The sequence below is a fragment of the Ranitomeya variabilis genome, chromosome 4 (assembly GCF_051348905.1).
Source record: "Ranitomeya variabilis isolate aRanVar5 chromosome 4, aRanVar5.hap1, whole genome shotgun sequence".
Lineage (NCBI taxonomy): Eukaryota > Metazoa > Chordata > Amphibia > Anura > Dendrobatidae > Ranitomeya > Ranitomeya variabilis.
In genome coordinates, this window is record NC_135235.1 from 539,151,771 (window position 1) to 539,176,903 (window position 25,133).

The 25,133-nt window shown below is 45.5% G+C and overlaps 1 protein-coding gene across 1 annotated transcript in view; it reads left to right on the forward strand.

Annotated features, from left to right (window-relative positions):
* LOC143769134 (vasoactive intestinal polypeptide receptor 1-like) overlaps positions 1-25,133 on the forward strand; it is a 259,746-nt gene that overhangs the window by 168,382 nt on the left and 66,231 nt on the right. Inside the window, exon 9 of the mRNA XM_077257715.1 lies at positions 2,140-2,206. Coding sequence (XP_077113830.1) covers positions 2,140-2,206 — 67 coding nt within the window. The remainder of the gene's footprint in view (positions 1-2,139; positions 2,207-25,133) is intronic.

Here is a 25,133-nt window from a genome sequence, read left to right on the forward strand (position 1 = left end):
ACCATCGCTGAACCATAAATACATTTGGAGAAAGCCAGGATTGGGACCCGCCGGTTTCCTGGCTCCGTGGAGATGTTCGAAGAAGCCAGGTTGTGACCCTGGGGTCAACTGGCCTTGTAGCTCAATGGACTGTCACCTTCCTAAGCTTGTCATTACCTTCTCTCTGTGTGCGTTCCACAGGGGTAGTTGACCCTGGGAGCTCTGAAGTAACATCTGCTATTATCCCGGCAAGTCAGCGGAAGGGTGAGACTCTAATGTGCACCATCTTGGGTTATTTTGCTGGGACTGTTCTACATGTTTTCTGCCTGTTTTATGGTTCAATAAAGCATTGCCACACTGTTTTACCCTCACCCTGTGTTGTCTGAATAGTGTTATGCCCACATTAAAAGGAGAGCAGGCATTCGGCTGGACGATCCCTGGTCTATACAGTTTTGGCTAGCGGACCTGGGCACCCGCCGACCCCTGTGTGTCTCCAGATTATTCAACTGGACGTAATATCTAGAGGTGTGCGCTTTCATACCTCCCTCCCAGATGCTGCCATTCACAGCTAAGCTGCTTGTCTAGCAGTCTCAGACACTGATGAGCTGTGATTTGCAGCTTCTGGATGAAGGGGTGAAAGTGCATGCTCCCAAAGATTCTGAAGAAATGCTTAAGTGGACTGCAAGCAGAGATTTCACATGGTTTTCACAAAAAACAAATGTGAATATACAGTATCTGCATGGGAGTGACGCAGCTCAAAACACAAAATAGCAGCAGAATCTGGAGAGCTCAGGGATTTTTACAATGTATTTAAGTAAATTTTTTGAGCAAGTAACAGGTCCTCTTTAAGATCTGGTAAGAGTGGCATGGAATTTAGGAGGCTTTGTTACTAATGGCAGAACTGGTGTTTGTTTCCCCCTTCTACGCCCCTTGGCCAATTGCTAGACTTTTTTTTGGAAAACAAAGCAGTTCCTTTGTTTTTCCAAACTTCAGTGTTTCGGACTACCTCTATAGTGTATGCTATAGTGGACCACTTTATGTATGGATCACTTCTGGTTCTCCCTATGGCTTAACTCAATGTCCTTTTAAAAGCATTACTCTATAGATTAGCACACAGGCTAATGGAAGTCTCCCGCGGTTTGCAAAGAGTTCTTGGTTTCTGTGTTTGTATCAAAAGAAACATGAACCTGAACAGAACTTATTCTAGTGATTCTAGTGTTTAAATGGAGCATCTCAGAGATTGTATTCATCTTATTATATCAGTTCACACTTTCCAACTTTTGAGAAGAGGCATCAAGAAGAAGATTTCGAGTGATTAAAATTTTCTACCTTACCAATTCTCCTGAAACATCTGGGAAGTTCTCCTGGGCAAATCTCTGTGAAAAAAGACAAAATTACTCTAAACTTCCTGGAAAACAGCATTTCCAGAAGGTTTCTTCATTCAAGATGGTGGGGGAAAGAAACTTAAAAACAATGTGGAGGTTGGGAATGGAGTGAACAATAGGAATAGAAGGACATGGCCCTGAACAACCGATGTCTGTGGCAGAAATTTGTAGGTGATGCGCATTCTACAATTTTTCATTTAGTAAATATGCTTATATAGGACATGCTCCCCAACCCTAAATAGTGCCTAAGACCCCCTTTATAAAACCCTAAAATACAGACACCATATCTGACCCACAAATAATTACATACCCTATTGAGTAATACATACCCCATAAACAAAAAAAAAACCCAAAGAAGACTTATTAGATGCAGATGGCAAACCAGAATCCTTAAATTTATGCAACTGCCAGACCCCCTGAAGTAATACAGACCATAAACCAAACCCTCTAAATACAGATCCTAGTCCCCAACTATATATAATGACCCTCTAAAGTGATACAAACCCCAGAGCTTCTAAATTGAAGCAAACTCCCAGACCAGTCCATCTGATAGCTATCTTCATTATGAACAGGTCACAATGCACCTGGGAGATTTCTTCAGGAAGTCTGGACAGCTTTTTTCTTTAGCAAAAATGCATGAGTTCGGAAAAATGATAATTTTTTTATTTTCTAACCACTGCTTTCAATTCCTGTGAACATAACATAATTAATGGCACCATCTACTGGTGGTTGGCGTCATACCATCATGGTTCTAATGACAGATTCATTCATGCAGGTGCTGGGATGACTATGAAAACATTTACTGGTGGATAATCAAGACCCCAATTCTGGTTGCTATATTTGTAAGTACAAACTATTTAAACAGATTTTACTAGTTTGGTATTATGGTAAACTTATACTATTATATGGTATGACAGTAATTTACTAATATTCACCTGCTATAAGATTTACTCCCAAAGTGAAGCAATCGTATAATCATTCTTACCTCTTTTGTCACCTCTATTTATTCATAGGTTGTAAGCTTTTACGAGCAGAGTCCTCGCTCCTGGTGTTTGCATTATAACTTTGTTACTGCTATGAGTTCTTTACACGTGTACGATCTGAATTGCACAGCGCTGCTGAATATGCGGCTGCTACATCAGTAAAGATTATTCTTACAATAGATAGGTTATAGTTATGGAGAAGCTAAAACTTGATTTATCCTGCCTAAACTAGGGGGCAGCATGCATCAGAAGCCGGTCGTACAATTGCAGCCTAGTAATTTTCTGAAACGCTTGAGCGTTTCGGAGAAGAAATAGCTTGAAGTGTTGGTGTGTACATGAGGAGAGACCTGTCAATCAACTAAAGTGGTGTGTGGGGAAGGCGGCTTCAGACTAGTCAGATGTCTCCCTATAGTCCTCAGCAGGCTCTTCAAACTATATTTTCTCTGAAATGTTCTGGCAGTATAGCCTGGCTCGTATTCTTGCAACCATGGACCATGGGTTGAACCCTGTAAATCCGAACAGTTTGTGATTCGATTGGTTACAATTGCCTAAACTTTTGCTCATTTCAGAAGATTGCATCAGTCAGAGAAAGTTCACATGACCTCGGTGCGACCAGGCGGGCTTCCCCAGAATGCCTTGCAGCTATCTCATCACATGTTACAGCAAATCAAATCAAAAAGGACTCTCGCAGCCTGTATAAAAGCAGAAGCAGGGAATGCAGCAGACATTTGATAATGTATAAGTTTAGTAGTAGGACATCACAGGTCACAGCTTTGCAGGAGGCATTAAGAGAGAAAGCCAGGAAACACCAAAGAAACCTTACAGATAGAGTGTAACAGCCGTGAAGAATCACTAGCATTCCTTTTACCCATAGTCATATATGTTGGGACAAATTTGACATAACTAAGGTTATGTTTGCATTAAAGAGCTTGAAATGATTTTGATACAGTCTTAGGAGACCTCAGCCTTTTATGCATGTCTTCTTAGGGCAATTGGATTCCTTGCAATTCACCACAAATCTAATTTTTGGGAAACAGCAAAAATTATTCGAATTTCAAAAGATTCACTTATCTCTTGTTAAGGCCACGTTCACACTATAAGGCCAGCGTCACACTAGGCGTAAGACAATACGGTCCATTTTTTATGGCCGTAATACGCAGAAAAGTCCCCAAAATAGTGATCCGTATGTCATCCGTAGGCAGGGTGTGTCAGCGTATTTTGCGCATGGCATCCTCCGTATGTAATCCGTATGGCATCCGTACTGCGATATTTTCTCGCAGGCTTGCAAAACCGACATCTAATGGATTTATGGGCTAAAATGTTTGTTAAAACATATATACAGTGTGTATATATATATATATATATATATATATATATATGTCATTGAGACACATATATATATATATATTCTGTATTTATATTTAATTCAGCGCGAGATATGTGAAAAGCCGGTAATTCAATTGCCGGCTTTTCACTTCTCCTTCCCAAACCCGACAGGATATGAGACATGGTTTACATACAGTAAACCATCTCATATCCCTTTTTTTTTTGCATGTTCCACACTACTAATGTTAGTAGTGTGTATGTGCAAAATGTGGGCACTCTAGCTTGTAAAATAAAGGGTTAAATGGCAGAAAAAATTGGCGTGGGCTCCCGCGCAATTTTCTCCGCCAGAGTGGTAAAGCCAGTGACTGAGGGCAGATATTAATAGCCTAGAGAGGGTCCATGGTTATTGCCCCCCCTGGCTACAAACATCTGCCCCGAGCCACCCCAGAAAAGGCACATCTGGAAGATGCGCCTATTCTGGCACTTGACCACTCTCTTCCCATTCCCATGTAGCGGTGGGATATGGGGTAATGAAGGGTTAATGTCACCTTGCTATTGTAAGGTGACATTAAGCCAGATTAATAATGGAGAGGCGTCAATTATGACACCTATCCAATATTAATCCAATAGTACGAAATGGTTAATAAAGCACACAGACATTTTTTACAAGTATTTTAATGAAATAAAGACACAGGTTGTTGTAATATTTTATTATACTGGTAATCCACCTGATGACCCTCATTCTGTAACAAAGGAAAAATAAAAAAGCAACAATATCTCATACCTTCTGTCGCTCAGATCAAGTCCCACGAAGTAAATCTATCTGAAGGGGTTAAATCATTTTACAGCCAGGAGCTGTGCTAAAGCAGTGCTCGTGGCTGTAAAACCCCCGGGAATGAATGGATTGCAGGGGAATGACCTGTAGTTACCTTGAGTTGCGGTGAGGCGCCCTCTGCTGGATGTCCTCATGAACTGGAGCCTGGTAAAAGTTCCCACGCTCGAGTTCATATGAGGACATCCAGCAGAGGGCGCCTCACCGCAACTCAAGGTAACTACAGGTCATTCCCCTGCAATCCATTCATTCCCGGGGGTTTTACAGCCACGAGCACTGCTTTAGCACAGCTCCTGTCTGTAAAATGATTTAACCCCTTCAGATGGATTTACTTCATGGGACTAGACCTGAGCGTCGGAAGGTATGGGATATTGTTGTTTTTTTATTTTTCCTTTGTTACAGAATGAGGGTCATCAGGTGGATTACCAGTATAATAAAATATTACAACAACCTGTGTCTTTATTTCATTAAAATACTTGTAAAAAATGTGTGTGTGTTTTATTAACCATTTCGTACTATTGGATTAATAATGGATAGGTGTCATAATTGACGCCTCTCCATTATTAATCTGGCTTAATGTCACCTTACAATAGCAAGGTGACATTAACCCTTCATTACCCCATATCCCACCGCTACACGGGAGTGGGAAGAGAGTGGCCAAGTGCCAGAATAGGCGCATCTTCCAGATGTGCCTTTTCTGGGGTGGCTGGGGGCAGATGTTTGTAGCCAGGGGGGCCAATAACCATGGACCCTCTCTAGGATATTAATATCTGCCCTCAGTCACTGGCTTTACCACTCTGGGGAGAAAATTGCGCGGGAGCCAACGCCAATTTTTTCCGCGATTTAAACCTTTATTTTACAAGCTAGAGTGCCCAAATTTTGCACATACACACTACTAACATTAGTAATGTGGAATATGCAAAAAAAAAGGGGATATGAGATGGTTTACTGTATGTAAACCATGTCTCATATCATGTCGGGTTTGGGAAGGAGAAATGAAAAGCCGGCAATTGAATTACCGGCTTTTCTATAGAACACTGCTGCGTATTTCTCGCAAGTCACACTGCTGGTCCGTGTGTAATCCGTATTTTTCTCGCCCCCATAGACTTTCATTGGCGATTTTTTTGCACAATACGGTGACAAACGCAGCATGCTGCGATTTTGTACGGCCGTACAAGACCGTATAATACGGATCAGTAAAATACGGCAGATAGGAGCTGGGACATATGGAATCATTGGGCCGTGTGTTATGCGCATTTTACGGGTGTATTTTCTGCGCTCATACATCCGTAAAACTCGCCAGTGTGACGCCGGCCTAAGTATTTGGTCAGTATTTTACATCAGTGTTTGTAAGGCAAAACCAGGAGTGGAACAATCAGAGGAAAAGTATAATAGAAACATATGCACCACTTCTGCATTTATCACCCACTCCTGGTTTTGGCTTATAAATACTAAAGTGAAATACTGACTAAATACTGAACATGTGAATGTGGCCTAAGAAATAGTGATGAGCGAGCGTGCTCAGATAAGGTGTTAGCCAAGCATGATCCAGTGCTAACCAAACATTTTGGCGTGCTCGAAAAATGCCCAAGTCATTGTGGCTCCATGTCGCTCGGCTGTTCGACAGCTGTTACACATGCGGGGATTGTTTGTTTGTTAGGCAACCCTGCATGTGTAGCATCTGTGCGAAATGCAGCTGCGGCGCCTTGAACATATTTTTCGAGCATGCTGAAAATATTTAATTAACCCCTTTCTGACCTTGGACGGGATAGTAAGTCCGAGGTCAGAACCCCAGCTTTGATGCAGACTCCGGCGGTGAGCCCGCATCAAAGCCGGGACATGTCAGCTGTTTTGAACAGCTGACTTGTGCCCGCAATAGCGGCTAGTGAAATCGCGATTGACCCGCTGCTATTAACTAGTTAAATGCTGCTGTCAAACACGTGATGCATCGGCATGACAGCCAGAGGTCTATTGAAGATCTCTATGGTTGTTGATGCCGGATTGCTATGAGCACCACCCTGTGGACGGCACTCATAGCAATGCTATAATTCAGCTACATAGGGGCGATCTAAGCATCTCTCCTATGTAGCTGAGCCGATCAGGCTATGCCAGCTTCTAGCCTCCCATGGGGACTATTGAAGAATGGCAAAAGTAAAAAAAGTTTTAAAAAATAGGAAAAAAATATGAAAGTTTAAATCACCCCCCCTTTCGCCCCATTCAAAATAAAACAATTTAAAAAAATCAAACCTACACATATTTGGTATCACCGTGTTCAGAATTGCACGATCTATCAATAAAAAAAGGATTAACCTGATCGCTAAACGGCATAGCGAGAAAAAAATTTGAAAAGCCAGAATCAAGTGTTTTTGCTCGCCGCGACATTGCATTAAAATGCAATAACGGGCGATCAAAAGAACGTATCTGCGCCAAAATGGTATCATTAAAAATGTCAGCTCGGCATGCAAAAAATAAGCCCTCACCTGACCCCAGATCCTGAAAAATGGAGACGCTACAAGTGTCGGAAAATTGCGCAATTTTTTTTTTTTTTAGCATAGTTTGGAATTTTTTTTAACCACTTAGATAAAAAATAACCTACACATGTTTGGTATCTATGAACTCGTAATGTCCTGTAGAATCAAAATGGCATATCAGTTTTAGCATTTAGTGAATTGGGAATTTTTTTCCCGTTTTCTAGTACATGACTTGGTAAAACCAATGGTGTTAATAATAATAATAATAATTATTATTTATATAGCGCCAACATATTCCGCAGCGCTTTACAACTTATAGAGGGGACTTATACAGACAACAGACATTACAGCATAACAGAAATCACAGTTCAAAACAGATACCAGGAGGAATGAGGGCCCTGCTGCTCGCAAGCTTACAATCTATGTTGTTCAAAAGTACAACTTGTCCCGCAAAAAAGCCCTCACATGACCATATTGACGGAAAAATAAAAAAGTTATGGCTCTGGGAAGGAGGGGAGCGAAAAATGAAAAAAACGAAAATACCCAGGGTCATGAAGGGGTTAGCACCTTATCCCAGCAGGCTCTCATCACTACTAATACTTAGTTTTCCTGTGAGCCCTGCAATACCAGAAATGACCACTGGATGGCAATGCATAAGTACTTTTAAATTTGAATATAGCACAACATATACAGTGCTGGTGTCTCTTGCCCTATACCACATATTCATCCTGTGTCATTCATTCACAAGATTATTTCTTTCGGGTCTGCCAAATTACTTCAGTGCTGCATTTGCTTGATACAGCTATACCAATTAGGCTATGTTAACACATTGCATTTTTGCACTTTTTTTCTGCAGGAAAAATTTGCTTTCTTAGCAATAAAGAAGCTGCTTACAAAAAGCAGGTTATGCAGCTTTTTGATTCAGATTACATGTGTCATTTGTCTACTGTACACATGGTTGTGTTTTTTGCAGTGTTTTTGCTGTTTATTATTGCTTTCTATGGTGAAAAAAAAGCTGCAAAAACCCTGCAAGGGTACATTCCCACAATCAGGAAGTAGCAGTGCTTTAGATGCAGCGTATTTTTACTGCGTTCTAATCACGCAGGTAAATCCGCATGTGATCACTGAGCCATGCGCATTTACCGCATTCAATATATTCTATTGTTGAAATTTCTGTTGTGGAAATCTACGTCTTCACAACAAAAATTAACATGCTGCGGCTCGTGAACCCACGCCACATGTCATCCGCAGGTGCATAAATGTGCAGCGTAAAAACCGCAACAATTCCTGACCGTGGGCATACAACACCCGCTAGGGCAGTGGGGTAGTTGAAACTGGGTCGCATGGCTCTAAAAGGGGTGGTCATGGCAGCGGTGGCCCTGGGCGCGCAATAAATGGGATGAAGGAATGTTTGTAGGGGATTGTTCGTGACACCACCTGTGGTATTCGGCTATAAATGGCCGACGCTGCTTAGGGAGTCAGCTGGGGCTGATGGTGATGCAGCTGGGATGGTTCTGTTTCCCACAGGCGGGGCGGTGCCCCAGGGCTACCGGTACAGATTATGATGGATGGTGGACGTTGGGGTACAGGACTGAGGGTGCGGGAAATGGAGTAGAGGACACAAGGGCTGCAGTTTTCTTTACCTTTCATTCGTGGTCAAAGGTGCAGTCTGAAGCATAGGTAACAGTTGGTGTTGGAAATCTGGGCAGCCTGAAAGCAATTTGGAATCCCCCTTGCTAGGTGGGGATGGAAGCCTCCCTACTGTGCTGTTCTCTAGGTTCCTGATGCTTTATGCTCTATTCAAGTCCCTCTTACTGTCTGTCCATAAAATGGTTCACTACCCACATGGCAGATAACTTGAGCCTGTTCAGGTGTCACTCCCTCGAGGTGACTCCGGGCTCTGGTATGTCGCTGGGCCTTCGGGTGTCAGATGGGACCAGGAGACCTGCAATCTCCGGTTCTCCGGTTTTAGATGCTGGGCCTGCAGTTCCCAAACAACCACGGACTCCAGTATCCGATCTTTGGCGCTCAGTCCTGGGGTGAGCCCAGTCGCAGCTCCAATCCCAGGCTCTCCTCACTTGCTTCCTCAGACTAGCTCTGACTGACTAACCCCGCCTCCAGACCAGAACTTACCAGAGGAGCTCCCCTGAAACTGGGTTTAGAGCTCCCCCTCTGGTCTGGAATCAGGAAAGTGTTGCATGCTGATGTACCTGCTAAAGGAATTCCTTCTTGCTTTCAGACATGACATCACCCTCTGTAAGGGAAGCATTGCCACTGTGGCATCCGGTCTCCTGGGGTGCCACTTTTTCCCCTAGTACAATTCAGTATTCCCGGACTGAGAAAACATAAACAAACATAAGAAATGAACAATTAATAACTACAATAAATGGAAACTTTACAAAGCCTTACAAAAATGAAAAATGTTACAAAAACTCAAAAATGCTGGTAGAAGGTGACCTGCTACAGTTTTCAAAAATGCACCATTTTTCCAATTCAGTCAGGAAAAAAGGTCAATTGTGTGCATAAGATTTCGGAAATCACTTACCTTTTGTTGGTTCTGTAAAAAGCAGCTTTTAGTTTGCATAAAAAAGCAAAACAAAAAATGCCGCAAAAACGCATCGTGTGAACATATCCTTAAGATCTTAGAAAGAAGAAGCTAGTTATGTCCACCTGAATGCTACCTTTAAATGTTTCATGCTGTTATGACCTACAGTTGTGGCCAAAAGTATTGACACCCCTCCAATTCTGTCAGATAATACTCAGTTTCTTCCTGAAAATGATTGCAATCACAAATTCTTTGGTATTATTATCTTCATTTAAGGCTGGTTTCACACTTGCGTTTTGATCTGCATGCGTTTTTGAAAAAACGCATGTGGTGAAAAAACGCATGTAATCGCGGCAAAACGCCGCATTTTTTAGACGCATGCGTTTTTTTTTTCCCCCCCATGAAAAAATCAACTAGAAAATCCACTAATAGCAGAATTAGTTAGGGTTAGGGATAGCTTTTTATTAGAAGAATGTCCTGGTCACCCTAACCCTACCCCTAACCCCTAAACGTAACTGAAATACGTGGCACTGAAATACGTGGCACTGAAATACGTGGCACTGAAATACGTGGCACTGAAATATGTGATACGTGGCACTGAAATACGTGGCACTGAAATACGTGGCACTGAAATACGTGGCACTGAAATACGTGGCACTGAAATACGTGATACGTGGCACTGAAATACGTGGCACTGAAATACGTGGTACGTGGCACTGAAATACGTGATACGTGGCACTGAAATACGTGGTACGTGGCACTGAAATACGTGGTACGTGGCACTGAAATACGTGGCACTGAAATACGTGGCACTGAAATACGTGATACGTGGCACTGAAATACGTGGCACTGAAATACGTGGTACGTGGCACTGAAATACGTGATACGTGGCACTGAAATATGTGGTACGTGGCACTGAAATACGTGGTACGTGGCACTGAAATACGTGGCATTGAAATACGTGGCACTGAAATACGTGATACATGGCACTGAAATACGTGGCATTGAAATACGTGGCACTAAAATAAGTGATACGTGGCACTTAAATACGTGGCACTATGACTGTCACAAAAAGGTTCATTAAACGGTTAGGGGTGAGGTTAGGGGTAGAGTTAGGGTTAGGGTTTGGATCCCTTTATCACCTTGATGGTGGTGGGTGGCTTTTCAGTCTGTTTTCTGGGTTTTTTCTATAAAAACGCATGCGTTTTTAACGCAAACAAACGCATGTGCTTAAAAACGCATGCGTTTACATAGACAGCAATGCATTTTTTTGCCGCGAAACAACGCATGCGTTTTTTCGCGGCAAAAAAAGCGCAAAAAAATACTACAGGTTGCATTTTTGAAAAAGAACGCATGCAGAAAAAAACGCATGCGTTTGAAAACGCGACCAAACGCGTACAAAAAAAAACGCATGCGTTTTCAATGTTAAATATAGGGGAAAAAAACGCATGCGTTTTTTGTGCAAAAAACGCTGCAGACAAAAACGCAAGTGTGAAACCAGCCTAATTTGTCTTAAATGAAAAAACACAAAAGAGAATGAAGCAAAAAGCAAAACATTGATCATTTCACACAAAACTCCAAAAATGGGCCAGACAAAAGTATTGGCACCCTCAGCCTAATACTTGGTTGCACAACCTTTTGCCAAAATAACTGCGACCAACCGCTTCCGGTAACCATCAATGAGTTTCTTACAATGCTCTGCTGGAATTTTAGACCACTCTTCTTTGGCAAACTTCTCCATGTCCCTGATATTTGAAGGGTGCCTTCTCCAAACTGCCATTTTTAGATCTCTCCACAGGTGTTCTATGGGATTCAGGTCTGGACTCATTGCTGGCCACCTTAGAAGTCTCCAGTGCTTTCTCTCAAACCATTTTCTAATACTTTTTGAAGTGTGTTTTGGGTCATTGTCCTGCTGGAAGACCCATGACCTCTGAGGGAGACCCAGCTTTCTCACACTGGGCCCTACATTATGCTGCAAAATTTGTTGGTAGTCTTCAGACTTCATAATGCCATGCACACGGTCAAGCAGTCCAGTGCCAGAGGCAGCAAAGTAACCCCAAAACATCAGGGAACCTCCTCCATGTTTGACTGTAGGGACCGTGTTCTTTTCTTTGAATGCCTCTTTTTTTCTCCGGTAAACTCTATGTTGATGCCTTTGCCCAAAAAGCTCTACTTTTGTCTCATCTGACCAGAGAACATTCTTCCTAAATGTTTTAGGCTTTTTCAGGTAAGTTTTGGCAAACTCCAGCCTGGCTTTTTTATGTCTTGGGGTAAGAAGTGGGGTCTTCCTGGGTCTCCTACCATACAGTCCCTTTTCATTCAGACGCCAACGGATAGTACAGGTTGACACTGTTGTACCCTCGGACTGCAGGGCAGCTTGAACTTGTTTGGATGTTAGTCGAGGTTCTTTATCCAACATCCGCACAATCTTGCGTTGAAATCTCTGGTCAATTTTTCTTTTCCGTCCACATCTAGGGAGGTTAGCCACAGTGCCATGGGCTTTAAACTTCTTGATGACACTGTGCACGGTAGACACAGGAACATTCAGATCTTTGGAGATGTAGCCTGGAGATTGCTCATGCTTCCTCACAATTTGGTTTCTCACGTCCTCAGACAGTTCTTTGGTCTTCTTTCTTTTCTCCATGCTCAATGTGGTACACACAAGGACACAGGACAGAGGTTCAGTCAACTTTAATCCATGTCAACTGGCTGCAAGTGTGATTTAGTTATTGCCAACACCTGTTTTGTGCCACAGGTAAGTTACAGGTGCTGTTAATTACACAAATTAGAGAAGCATCACATGATTTTTCGAACAGTCCCAATACTTTGTCCACCCCTTTTTTATGTTTGGTGTGGAATTATATCCAATTTGGCTTTAGGACAATTCTTTTTGTGTTTTTTCATTTAAGACAAATTAAATGAAGATAATAATAACAAAGAATTTGTGTTTACAATCATTTTCAGGAAGAAACTGAGTATTTTCTGACAGAATTGCAGCGGTGTCAATACTTTTGGCCACAACTGTATGATGCTAGCTACAGTACAGAGCAAAAGTTTGGATGCACCTTCTCATTTAAAGATTTTTCTTTATTTTCATGACTATGAAAATTGTAAATTCACACTGAAGGCATCAAAACTATGAATTAACACATGTGGAATTATATACTTAACAAAAAAGTGTGAAACAACTGAAAATATGTCTTATATTCTAGGTTCTTCAAAGTAGCCACCTTTTGCTTTGATGACTGCTTTGCACACTCTTGGCATTCTCTTGATGAGCTTCAAGAGGTAGTCACCGGAAATGGTCTTCCAATAATCTTGAAGGAGTTCCCAGAAATGCTTAACACTTGTTGGCCTTTTTGCCTTCACTCTGCGGTCCAGCTCACCCCAAACCATCTCGATTGGGTTCAGGTCTGGTGACTGTGGAGGCCAGGTCATCTGGCGTAGCACCCCATCACTCTCCTTCTTGGTCAAATAGCCCTTACACAGCCTGGAGGTGTGTTTGGGGTCATTGCCCTGTAATAAATAAATGATGGTCCATCTAAACGCAAACTGGATGGAATAGCATGCCGCTGCAAGATGCTGTGGTAGCCATGCTGGTTCAGTATGCCTTCAATTTTTAATAAATCCCCAACAGTGTCACCAGCAAAGCACCCCCACACCATCACACCTCCTCCTCCATGCTTCACGGTGGGAACCAGGCATGTAGAGTCCATCCGTTCACCTTTTCTGAGTCGCACAAAGACATGGTGGTTGGAACCAAAGATCTCAAATTTGGACTCATCAGACCAAAGCACAGATTTTCACTGGTCTAATGTCCATTCCTTGTGTTCTTTAGCCCAAACAAGTCTTTTCTGCTTGTTGCCTGTCCTTAGCAATGGCTTCCTAGCAGCTATTTTACCATGAAGGCCTGCTGCACAAAGTCTCCTCTGAACAGTTGTTGTAGAGATGTGTCTGCTGCTAGAACTCTGTCTGGCATTGACCTGGTCTCTAATCTGAGCTGCTGTTAACCTGCGATTTCTGAGGCTGGTGACTCAGTTAAACTTATCCTCAGAAGCAGAGGTGACTCTTGGTCTTGCTTTCCTGGGGCGGTCCTCATGTGAGCCAGTTTCTTTGTAGCGCTTGATGGTTTTTGCCACTGCACTTGGGGACACTTTCAAAGTTTTCCCAATTTCTTGGACTGACTGACCTTCATTTCTTAAAGTAATGATGGCTGTTATGACCCCAATGGCGAGGGTCTCAGAGGAACGTGGAAGTCTGCAGAATACAAAAATCCAGCTCATAGGGCAGTGGTAACTGGGTTGACCATATATCTACTCCTAACGCCAACACTAGAAGTAGCCGGGGATCATTCCTACGTTGATTCTAGATGACACGCGCCAGCCGGAGAATCTAGCTACCCCTAGCAGAGGAAAACAAAGACCTTTCTTGCCTCCAGAGAAGGGGACCCCAAAGCTGGATAGAAGCCCCCCACAAATAATGACGGTGAGGTAAGAGGAAATGACAAACACAGAAATGAACCAGGTTTAGCACAGTGAGGCCCGCTTACTGATAGCAGAATAAAGAAAGGTAACTTATATGGTCAACAAAAACCCTATCAAAATCCACACTGGAAATTCAAGAACCCCCGAACCGTCTAACGGTCCGGGGGGAGAACACCAGCCCCCTAGAGCTTCCAGCAAAGGTCAGGATATAGATTTGGAACAAGCTGGACAAAAATACAAAACCAAAACAAATAGCAAAAAGCAAAAGGCAGACTTAGCTGATATAACTGGAACCAGGATCAGTAGACAAGAGCACAGCAGACTAGCTCTGATAACTACGTTGCCAGGCATTGAACTGAAGGTCCAGGGAGCTTATATAGCAACACCCCTAACTAACGACCCAGGTGCGGATAAAAGGAATGACAGAAAAACCAGAGTCAAAAAACTAGTAACCACTAGAGGGAGCAAAAAGCAAATTCACAACAGTACCCCCCCCTTAGTGAGGGGTCACCGAACCCTCACCACGACCACCAGGGCGATCAGGATGAGCGGCATGAAAGGCACGAACTAAATCGGCCGCATGAACATCAGAGGCGACCACCCAGGAATTATCCTCCTGACCATAGCCCTTCCACTTGACCAGGTACTGAAGCCTCCGCCTGGAGAGGCAAAAATCCAAGATCTTCTCCACCACGTACTCCAACTCGCCCTCAACCAACACCGGAGCAGGAGGCTCAGCAGAAGGAACTACAGGCACAATGTACCGCCGCAACAAGGACCTATGAAATACATTGTGAATAGCAAACGACACAGGAAGATCCAGACGAAAAGATACAGGATTAAGGATTTCCAATATCTTGTAAGGCCCAATAAAACGAGGTTTAAATTTGGGAGAGGAGACCTTCATAGGAACAAAGCGGAAGAAAGCCACACCAAATCCCCAACGCGTAGTCGGGGACCCACACCGCGGCGGCGGTTGGCAAAGCGCTGAGCCTTCTCCTGTGACAACTTCAAGTTGTCCACCACATGATTCCAGATCTGCTGCAACCTATCCACCACAGAATCCACCCCAGGACAGTCAGAAGGCTCCACATGACCCGAAGAAAAGCGAGGATGGAAACCAGAGTTGCAGAAAAAAGGCGAAACCAAGGTGGCGGAACTAGCCCGATTATTAAGGGCAAACTCAGCCAACGGCAAGAATGTCACCCAATCGTCCTGATCAGCAGAGACAAAACACCTCAAATAAGCCTCCAAAGTCTGATTGGTTCGCTCCGTCTGTCCATTAGTCTGAGGATGGAAAGCAGACGAAAACGACAAATCAATGCCCATCCTACTACAAAAGGATCGCCAGAACCTGGAAACGAACTGGGATCCTCTGTCTGACACAATATTCTCAGGGATGCCGTGCAAACGAACCACGTTCTGGAAAAACACAGGAACCAGATCGGAAGAGGAAGGCAGCTTAGGCAAAGGAACCAAATGGACCATCTTGGAGAAGCGATCACATATCACCCAGATAACGGACATGCCCTGAGATAGCGGAAGATCAGAAATGAAATCCATGGAGATATGTGTCCAAGGTCTCTTCGGGACAGGCAAGGGCAAGAGCAAACCGCTGGCACGAGAACAGCAAGGCTTAGCTCGAGCACAAGTCCCACAGGACTGCACAAATGACCGCACATCCCTTGACAAGGAAGGCCACCAAAAGGACCTGGCCACCAGATCTCTGGTGCCAAAAATTCCCGGGTGACCTGCCAACACCGAGGAATGAACCTCGGAAATGACTCTGCTGGTCCACTTATCCGGGACAAACAGTCTGTCAGGTGGACAAGACTCAGGCCTATCAGCCTGAAATCTCTGCAACACACGTCGCAGATCCGGAGAAATAGCTGACAAGATAACTCCATCTTTAAGAATACCAACAGGATCAGCGACTCCAGGAGCATCAGGCACAAAGCTCCTAGAAAGAGCATCGGCCTTCACATTCTTTGAACCTGGTAAATACGAGACAACAAAATCAAAGCGGGAGAAAAACAATGACCAGCGGGCCTGTCTCGGATTAAGGCGTTTAGCAGACTCGAGATACATCAGATTTTTGTGATCAGTCAAGACCACCACACGATGCTTAGCACCCTCGAGCCAATGACGCCACTCCTCAAATGCCCATTTCATGGCCAACAACTCCCGATTGCCCACATCATAATTTCGCTCGGCAGGCGAAAACCTCCTAGAGAAAAAGGCACAAGGTTTCATAACAGAGCAACCAGGGCCTCTCTGCGACAAAACGGCCCCTGCCCCAATCTCCGAAGCATCCACCTCAACCTGAAAGGGAAGTGAGACGTCAGGCTGGCACAAAACAGGCGCCGAAGTAAACCGGCGTTTCAACTCCTGGAAAGCCTCCACGGCAGCAGGAGCCCAGTTAGCTACATCGGAGCCCTTCTTGGTCATATCCGTCAAAGGTTTCACAATGCTAGAAAAATTAGCGATAAAACGACGGTAGAAGTTAGCGAAGCCCAAGAACTTCTGAAGACTCTTAACTGACGAGGGCTGAGTCCAATCAAGAATAGCTCGGACCTTGACTGGGTCCATCTCCACAGCAGAAGGGGAAAAAATGAACCCCAAAAAGGGAACCTTCTGTACACCAAAGAGACACTTTGAGCCCTTGACAAACAAAGAATTTTCACGCAAAATTTTAAAGACCAACCTGACCTGCTCCACATGCGAATCCCAATTATCAGAAAAAACCAAAATATCATCCAGATAAACAATCAAAAATTTATCCAGATACTTCCGGAAAATGTCATGCATAAAGGACTGAAAAACTGAAGGCGCATTGGAGAGCCCAAAAGGCATCACCAAGTACTCAAAATGACCTTCGGGCGTATTGAATGCGGTTTTCCATTCATCACCTTGCTTAATGCGCACAAGGTTGTACGCACCACGAAGGTCTATCTTAGTGAACCACTTGGCACCCTTAATCCGGGCAAACAAGTCAGACAACAGCGGTAAAGGATACTGAAATTTGACAGTGATCTTATTTAAAAGCCGATAATCAATACAAGGTCTCAAAGATCCGTCCTTTTTTGCCACAAAAAAGAATCCCGCACCCAGAGGGGAAGAAGACGGACGAATATGTCCTTTTTCCAGAGACTCCTTGATATATGAACGCATAGCGGTATGTTCAGGTACCGACAGATTAAACAGTCTTCCCTTAGGAAATTTACTGCCTGGGATCAAATCTATAGCACAGTCACAGTCCCTATGAGGAGGCAGTGCACTGGACTCAGACTCACTGAAGACATCCTGATAATCAGACAAATACTCCGGAACTTCCGAAGGCGTAGAAGAAGCAATAGACACAGGCAGGGAATCCTCATGAATACCACGACAGCCCCAACTTGAGACTGACATAGCCTTCCAGTCCAGGACTGGATTATGGGTCTGTAACCATGGCAGCCCTAAAACGACCAAATCATGCATTTTATGTAAAACCAGGAAACGTATCACCTCGCGGTGTTCAGGAGTCATGCACATGGTAACCTGAGTCCAATACTGCGGTTTATTTGCTGCCAATGGTGTAGCATCAATACCCCTAAGAGGAATAGGATTTTCTAATGGTTCAAGAGTAAATCCACAGCGCTTAGCAAATGAGAGATCCATGAGACTCAGGGCAGCACCTGAATCTACAAACGCCATGACAGGATAAGATGACAGTGAGCAAATCAAAGTTACAGACAGAATAAATTTAGGTTGCAAATTACCAACGGTGACAGGACTAACAACCTTAGCTATACGTTTAGAGCATGCTGAGATAACATGTGTAGAATCACCACAGTAGTAGCACAAGCCATTCCGGCGTCTATGAATTTTCCGCTCATTTCTAGTCAGGATTCTATCACATTGCATTAAATCAGGTGTCTGTTCAGACAACACCATGAGGGAATTTGCGGTTTTTCTATCACATTGCACCGAATTAGGTGTCTGTTCAGACAACACCATGAGGGAATTTGCTGTTTTGTGCTCCCGCAACCGCCGGTCAATTTGAATAGCTAGTGCCATAGTATCATTCAGACCTGTGGGAATGGGAAAACCCACCATAACATTCTTAATGGCTTCAGAAAGGCCATTTCTAAAATTAGCGGCCAGTGCACACTCGTTCCAATGTGTCAGCACGGACCATTTCCGAAATTTTTGGCAATACACTTCAGCCTCGTCCTGCCCCTGAGACATAGACAGCAAGGCCTTTTCTGCCTGAATCTCAAGATTGGGTTCCTCATAAAGTAAACCGAGCGCCAGAAAAAACGCATCAAGATCAGCCAATGCCGGATCTCCTGGCGCCAGCGAAAAAGCCCAATCCTGAGGGTCGCCCCGTAAGAACGAAATAACAATTTTTACTTGCTGAGCAGAATCTCCTGATGAACAGGGTCTCAGGGACAAAAACAATTTACAATTATTCACGAAATTCCTAAACTTAAACCTGTCTCCGGAAAACAGTTCAGGAATCTGTATTTTAGGTTCTGACCTAGGATTTCTGATAACATAGTCTTGTATGCCCTGCACACGAGTAGCCAGCTGGTCCACACTTGTAATCAAGGTCTGGACATTCATGTCTGCAGCAAGCATAGCCACTCTGAGGTAAAGGGGAAGGAGAAAAAAAAAAACTCAGAATCTTCTTTCTTATAATCCCTCTTCTGCAATGCATTAAACATTTAATATTGGCCTGGCAAACTGTTATGACCCCAATGGCGAGGGTCTCAGAGGAACGTGGAAGTCTGCAGAATACAAAAATCCAGCTCATAGGGCAGTGGTAACTGGGTTGACCATATATCTACTCCTAACGCCAACACTAGAAGTAGCCGGGGATCATTCCTACGTTGATTCTAGATGACACGCGCCAGCCGGAGAATCTAGCTACCCCTAGCAGAGGAAAACAAAGACCTTTCTTGCCTCCAGAGAAGGGGACCCCAAAGCTGGATAGAAGCCCCCCACAAATAATGACGGTGAGGTAAGAGGAAATGACAAACACAGAAATGAACCAGGTTTAGCACAGTGAGGCCCGCTTACTGATAGCAGAATAAAGAAAGGTAACTTATATGGTCAACAAAAACCCTATCAAAATCCACACTGGAAATTCAAGAACCCCCGAACCGTCTAACGGTCCGGGGGGAGAACACCAGCCCCCTAGAGCTTCCAGCAAAGGTCAGGATATAGATTTGGAACAAGCTGGACAAAAATACAAAACCAAAACAAATAGCAAAAAGCAAAAGGCAGACTTAGCTGATATAACTGGAACCAGGATCAGTAGACAAGAGCACAGCAGACTAGCTCTGATAACTACGTTGCCAGGCATTGAACTGAAGGTCCAGGGAGCTTATATAGCAACACCCCTAACTAACGACCCAGGTGCGGATAAAAGGAATGACAGAAAAACCAGAGTCAAAAAACTAGTAACCACTAGAGGGAGCAAAAAGCAAATTCACAACAGATGGCCACTTGTTTTTCTTTACTTAGCTGCTTTTTTCTTGCCATAATACAAATTCTAACAGTCTATTCAGTAGGACTATCAGCTGTGTATCCACCAGACTTCTGCTCAACACAACTGATGGTCCCAACCCCATTTTTAAGGCAATAAATCCCAATTAATAAACCTGACAGGGCACACCTGTAAAGTGAAAACCATTTCCGGTGACTACCTCTTGAAGCTCATCAAGAGAATGCCAAGAGTGTGCAAAGCAGTCATCAAAGCAAAAGGTGGCTACTTTAAGAACCTAGAATAAAAGACATATTTTCAGTTGTTTAACACTTTTTTGTTACGTGTATAGTGTTGAGCATTCCGATACCGCAAGTATCGGGTATCGGCCGATACTTGCGGTATCGGAATTCCGATACCGGGATTCCGATACTTGCCGCGTATCGGATACCGGAATCGGAAGTTCCCAGATTCAAAATGCACAAATTCAGCCAATGAGAATGATTCCAAGTGTGGGCACATCCTGTTTAGCATGGAGGGCATGAAACTACTGGCAAGGCTGTGATTGGCTGCTGAAATGATGTCATGATGCAGTTTAAAAGTCGCTGGCGCCATTTTGCGATCACTCTGCTGTGAATTCAGTTAGTGACAGGACGCTGTTTGCTGACTGAGGGACAGTTTAGAGATAGCGATTTGCTTCTTTGTGCTTTCCAAAGGCTAATTTAGCAACCGCTGTGTTCACCTACTATTCACCTTGCTTTTGCCTTGTAGCGCTGTTTTCACAGCGATATGCAAGGTCTGTGTGTGTGTGTGTGTGTGAGTGCAGCCCACTCTCTAGTCTGAGTGCAGCCACATAGGCCATCCATAGCTGGTTGTATTCAGTTCAGGGAGGGTGGTTCATTGCCTCATACTGTTCTTTTTTTTTTTTTTTTTTTTTCCAAGTAGTGTAGTCTGCTGCTAATTTTTTCAAAAAATTCCTATTAGTGTCTTTCCACCCGTCTCCAGCTAATTTGTGGAAAAACACTAGATAGGATAACGTAGAGGAGGGTTTTTGGGCCTTGCAGCGCCGTTTACGGCTGTCTGCACGGTCTCCGTGTGACTGCAGCTCGCCCTGTAGTCTGTGAGCAGCCATAGCCTGGTTGTCTCCAGCTCAGGGTTCTTCACTGCGTCATACCGCCAAATCAATTTTCATTTTGTTTTAAGTAGTGCAGGCTGCTGCACATTTTTTCAAAAAAATCCTATTAGTGTCTTTCCACCCGTCTCCAGCTAACTTGTGGAAAAACACTACATAGGATAACGTAGAGGAGGGTTTTTGGGCCTTGCAGCGCCGTTTACGTCTGTCTGCACGGTCTCCGTGTGACTGCAGCTCTATCTGTTGTCAGTTCAGCCCCCAAAAAATAAATAAATAATAAAGTTCACCAAACACACCAGTTACACCACTTTACATTTGTGTAGGCCACATTAGCTCATATTAAAGTCTAGTCCACACTTTAGAAAATTAGTGTTTCTTATACCTGTTAGGAGGAGTTGCTCAGGAATAAGCACACAAATCCGTTAGTACTTTTCTGCTTATCTTTATCAGTCAACCAAGATGAAGAAGGCAGTGAGTAAGGCACGTGGGCGTGGGCGTGGGCGCGGAGCAGGGAGGGGACGTGGGGATTCTGTGCCTGCTGCGGGCACCGGTGACTCATCAGCACCCACTTTCACCAGGCAACAGTCATTCATGCGCAGCTTTGTGTCAGAGCGCCGTACACCGCTGCTGCGTGAAGAACAAATTGAAGCCGTTGTCGGATGGATGGCAGCTAATGCATCAACTTCAATTAGTGCCACATCCTCTCAGACACAGAGCACTGGAGAGCAGCCATCTGTCTCTTTACCACCTGCCAAATTGCCCAGGCAGACAGAGAGCCCAGGACAGGAGCCGTCTCTACTTCTGTTCTCTGAATCTCTTGGCTTGGAAACAGGGGGCCAGCCAAGCAGCATTGGAGAAATGGAAGAAGAGGCAGGGTGCAGTGATGCCCAACAGCTTTTTCTCTCTTCCTCTGAAGAGGCGGGTGGGCCAGTGGCTCCGGTCACCACATCGCAGGCCGCATCAGCTGATGATGACACTCAGGTGCCACTTACTGGTGCGTGCTCTGCTGCTGAGACTACCCAGGAGGAGCAGTTGGGGGCAGAGGGTAGTGTAGATGATGAGGTCCTTGACCCATCTTGGCGTGAGGGACAGGAAGGTGGTGGGAGCAGCTCTGAGGAAGAGATTCCCCGTATGGCCCAAAGAGGGAGAGGGAGGGGGAAGACTGCGGATCCTGCAGCCTCCGCTTTGGCACCCGTTAGGAGCATGTCTCTTCCAAAAGCCAAAAAGGGCGCTCCCAAGAATTGCAGTGCCTGGTCCTTTTTTGACACAGTTGTAGATGACATTTGCTATGTCAGATGCAAGGTGTGTCATCAAAAAGTCAAAAGAGGTCGAAATGTCAGCAACCTCAATACCTCCAACATGTGGAAACATGTGCGCAACAGGCACCCGGCGGAGTTAGAAAAACACACTGAAGAGCTAGGCCAACCAACAGCGGCAGCTACCACCTCTTCAGCTCGTGTTGCCTCTTCCTCCAGCTCACACGCAGCTGGTTCGGCTTCCTCCCAGGATCGCCGTGGAAGAACCTCTGGCCCTGTTGTCCAGAGACCCGCTGTAATTCCACCCACAGCACCACTTTCCCAGTCATCCACACACTCCCAGCCCAGTCTACAGCCATCGGTAGTACAGGCATGGGAGAAAAGGCGGCCTTTCTCGTCAAACCACCCACGAGCACAGGCTCTGACTGCAGGCATTGCCAAACTTCTGTCACTGGAAATGCTGTCATTCAGGCTGGTGGAGACTGACAGCTTCCGTGACTTGATGTCATTGGCAGTCCCACAGTACAATGTGCCCAGCCGCTTTTACTTCAGCAGGCAAGCCGTCCCTGCCCTGCACAAGCATGTGGAGGGACACATAAAACACGCGCTACTGAACGCCGTCAGTAGCAAGGTCCACCTCACCACCGATGCGTGGACCAGTCAACATGGACAGGGGCGATACCTTTCCCTCACTGCCCATTGGGTTAATGTCGTTGAGCCGGGTACAGACCGTGCGAGTGGCGCAGGACGTGTCCTGCCCACTCCAAGGATTGCAGGAATCCATTCTGTACGCATTGACTCCTCCTCTTACACCAGTTCCTCAGAATCATCGCTGCAGGAGCCGTCACAGTCCACCTCCACATGGACCCGTGATGAACGTGTACCTGTGACGACCGACATGAGCACAGCCGTGGCCAAACGTCAACAGGCCGTCTTGAAATTAATTTTTTGGGGGAATCGTAGCCACACAGCGCAGGAGCTCTGGAATGCCATCAAGCAGGAGAGTGATGTGTGGTTTGTGCCAGCGAATCTCCAGCCAGGCATGGTAGTGTGTGATAATGGCCGAAATCTGGTGGCAGCTCTGGGCCTCGGCAACCTCACTCACATCCCATGTCTGGCACATGTGCTCAATTTGGTCGTGCAGAGCTTTTTGAGGGACTATCCGGATCTTGATGCACTGCTGCACAAGGTCCGCCTAGAGTGTGCTCACTTGCGGCGTTCCAGCACGGCAAAAGCGCGCATTGCGGCTCTGCAGCGCCGACACCGCCTGCCGGAACATCGCATCATATGTGACCTACCTACCAGGTGGAATTCCACGTTACATATGTTGGAGCGGTTGTGTGAGCAGCAGCAAGCTGTAATGGAGTACCAGCTGCTTCAGGCGCAAAGAAGTCGCAGTCAGCGCCGTACAGACTTCACAACCACAGAGTGGGCCACTATGAATGACGTCTGCCAGGTTTTGCGTCCCTTTGATTATTCCACGCGGATGGCGAGTGCAGATGATGCACTAGTCAGCATGACTGTCCCCCTTATCTGCCTGCTTGAAAAATCACTGCAAGCGCTAAGGGATGATGTTGTGGAAGAGGTGGAGGATGAGGATTCAGCATTTCCATCATCTTCTGGACAGTCAGCGCCACGTGGTTCCTCACAAACACGTAGGCAGGGGACAGTTTGTGAGGAGGATGAGGAGGAGTCAATGGAGGAGGAAGACATCCGTCCAGAGGAGGGAGTTACACAATTGTCCAGTAGTCAGTGTGTACAGCGAGGGTGGGGTGATGACGAGCGGGCAGAGATCACGCCTCCAGCAGGGGACAGCGTTTCTTGGGCAGTTGGCAGTCTGCAGCACATGGTGGATTACATGCTGCAGTGCCTGAGAAACGACCGCCGCATCGCCCACATTCTCAACATGTCTGATTATTGGGTGTTCACCCTCCTCGATCCTCGCTACCGGGACAACGTAGAAAGCCTCATCACACCGTTGAACCGGGAGCGAAAAATGCGGGAGTACCAAGACACACTGGTCAATTCCATCATCTTCTCCATTCCAACTGAGAGAAGTGCTGCTAGTGCATTCCAAAGCAGCTCAGTGCGTCCAGGCAGTGGTGGAGGCTCTGCACAAAGAGGGAGCAGAAGCAGTGCCTCTGCCCAAGGCAAGACCAGTATGGCCCAACTGTGGCACAGTTATCTGTGCCCCCCACAAAAGTCTACACCATCACAGACGGCTCCAGTCAGCAGGAGGCAACGGTTCCGTCAGATGGTGACAGACTACATGTCTTGCCCTCTTGCTGTACTCCCAGACGGCTCTTCCCCTTTCAAGTTTTGGGTCTCAAAGCTGGATACATGGCCAGAGCTAAGCCAGTATGCATTGGAGGTGCTGTCTTGCCCTGCGGCCAGTGTATTATCGGAACGTGTCTTTAGTGCTGCAGGTGGTGTACTAACTGACCGTCGCATGCGACTATCCTCCGATAACGTTGACCGGCTTACTTTCCTGAAAATGAACAAGGCCTGGATCTCGCAGGAATTTGCCACTCCTCCTCCTGATTAAATAATTAGGTCACTGTATACGTTATCCAGGTCTCCTGTTGTGTTCATCTTTCTACCACCTGAACTTAAATTCCTGGGCTCCAACACCGCCAGTTGAGGCTCAGAAGTGCCATCTGCACAGTCAAAACATACGACCCAGTGTTATTGGGTTTCAGTAACGTCAGCTGATCCCCAGCTGTGTAGCCGGCAATGTGTCATGCGACCGCCACGCTGACACAACAACTGAAATGTAAGGGAATCTGTCCCCCCCCCAAGGCGTTTGTTACTGAAAGAGCCACCTTGTGCAGCAGTAATGCTGCACAAGGAAAAGGTAGCTATTTTTGTTTAGCTCCTTGCACACGCAGAACTTAACACTTATAAAATGTGTCCACTGATACCGTAAAACCGTCCCGGAGGTGGGACTTTCCTTCGTAATATGACGCAGCACAGCCGTCATTCCTACCCCCCCGGCGCCGCGCCCCGGCTCCTCAGCGTTGTTTGATTCCGTCCCGGAACCTGCGCTGTTATGTTATCCCGTGGCCAGGCACACTTAGCGCTGCCCGTCTTCTGGCATAATTTGGTGTCAGGATGGCTGCGCCTGTGCGGCCGCGCTGGCCGAGAGCCCGCCTCGCAGTGTCTTCTGATTTAATCCCACTGGGGGCCTGGGATCCATGGACATGCGCAGTGCATATCTGAACCTCCACCTCTCACTCATCTCCCTATGGCTTCTTCAGACTGTTCGGTGTC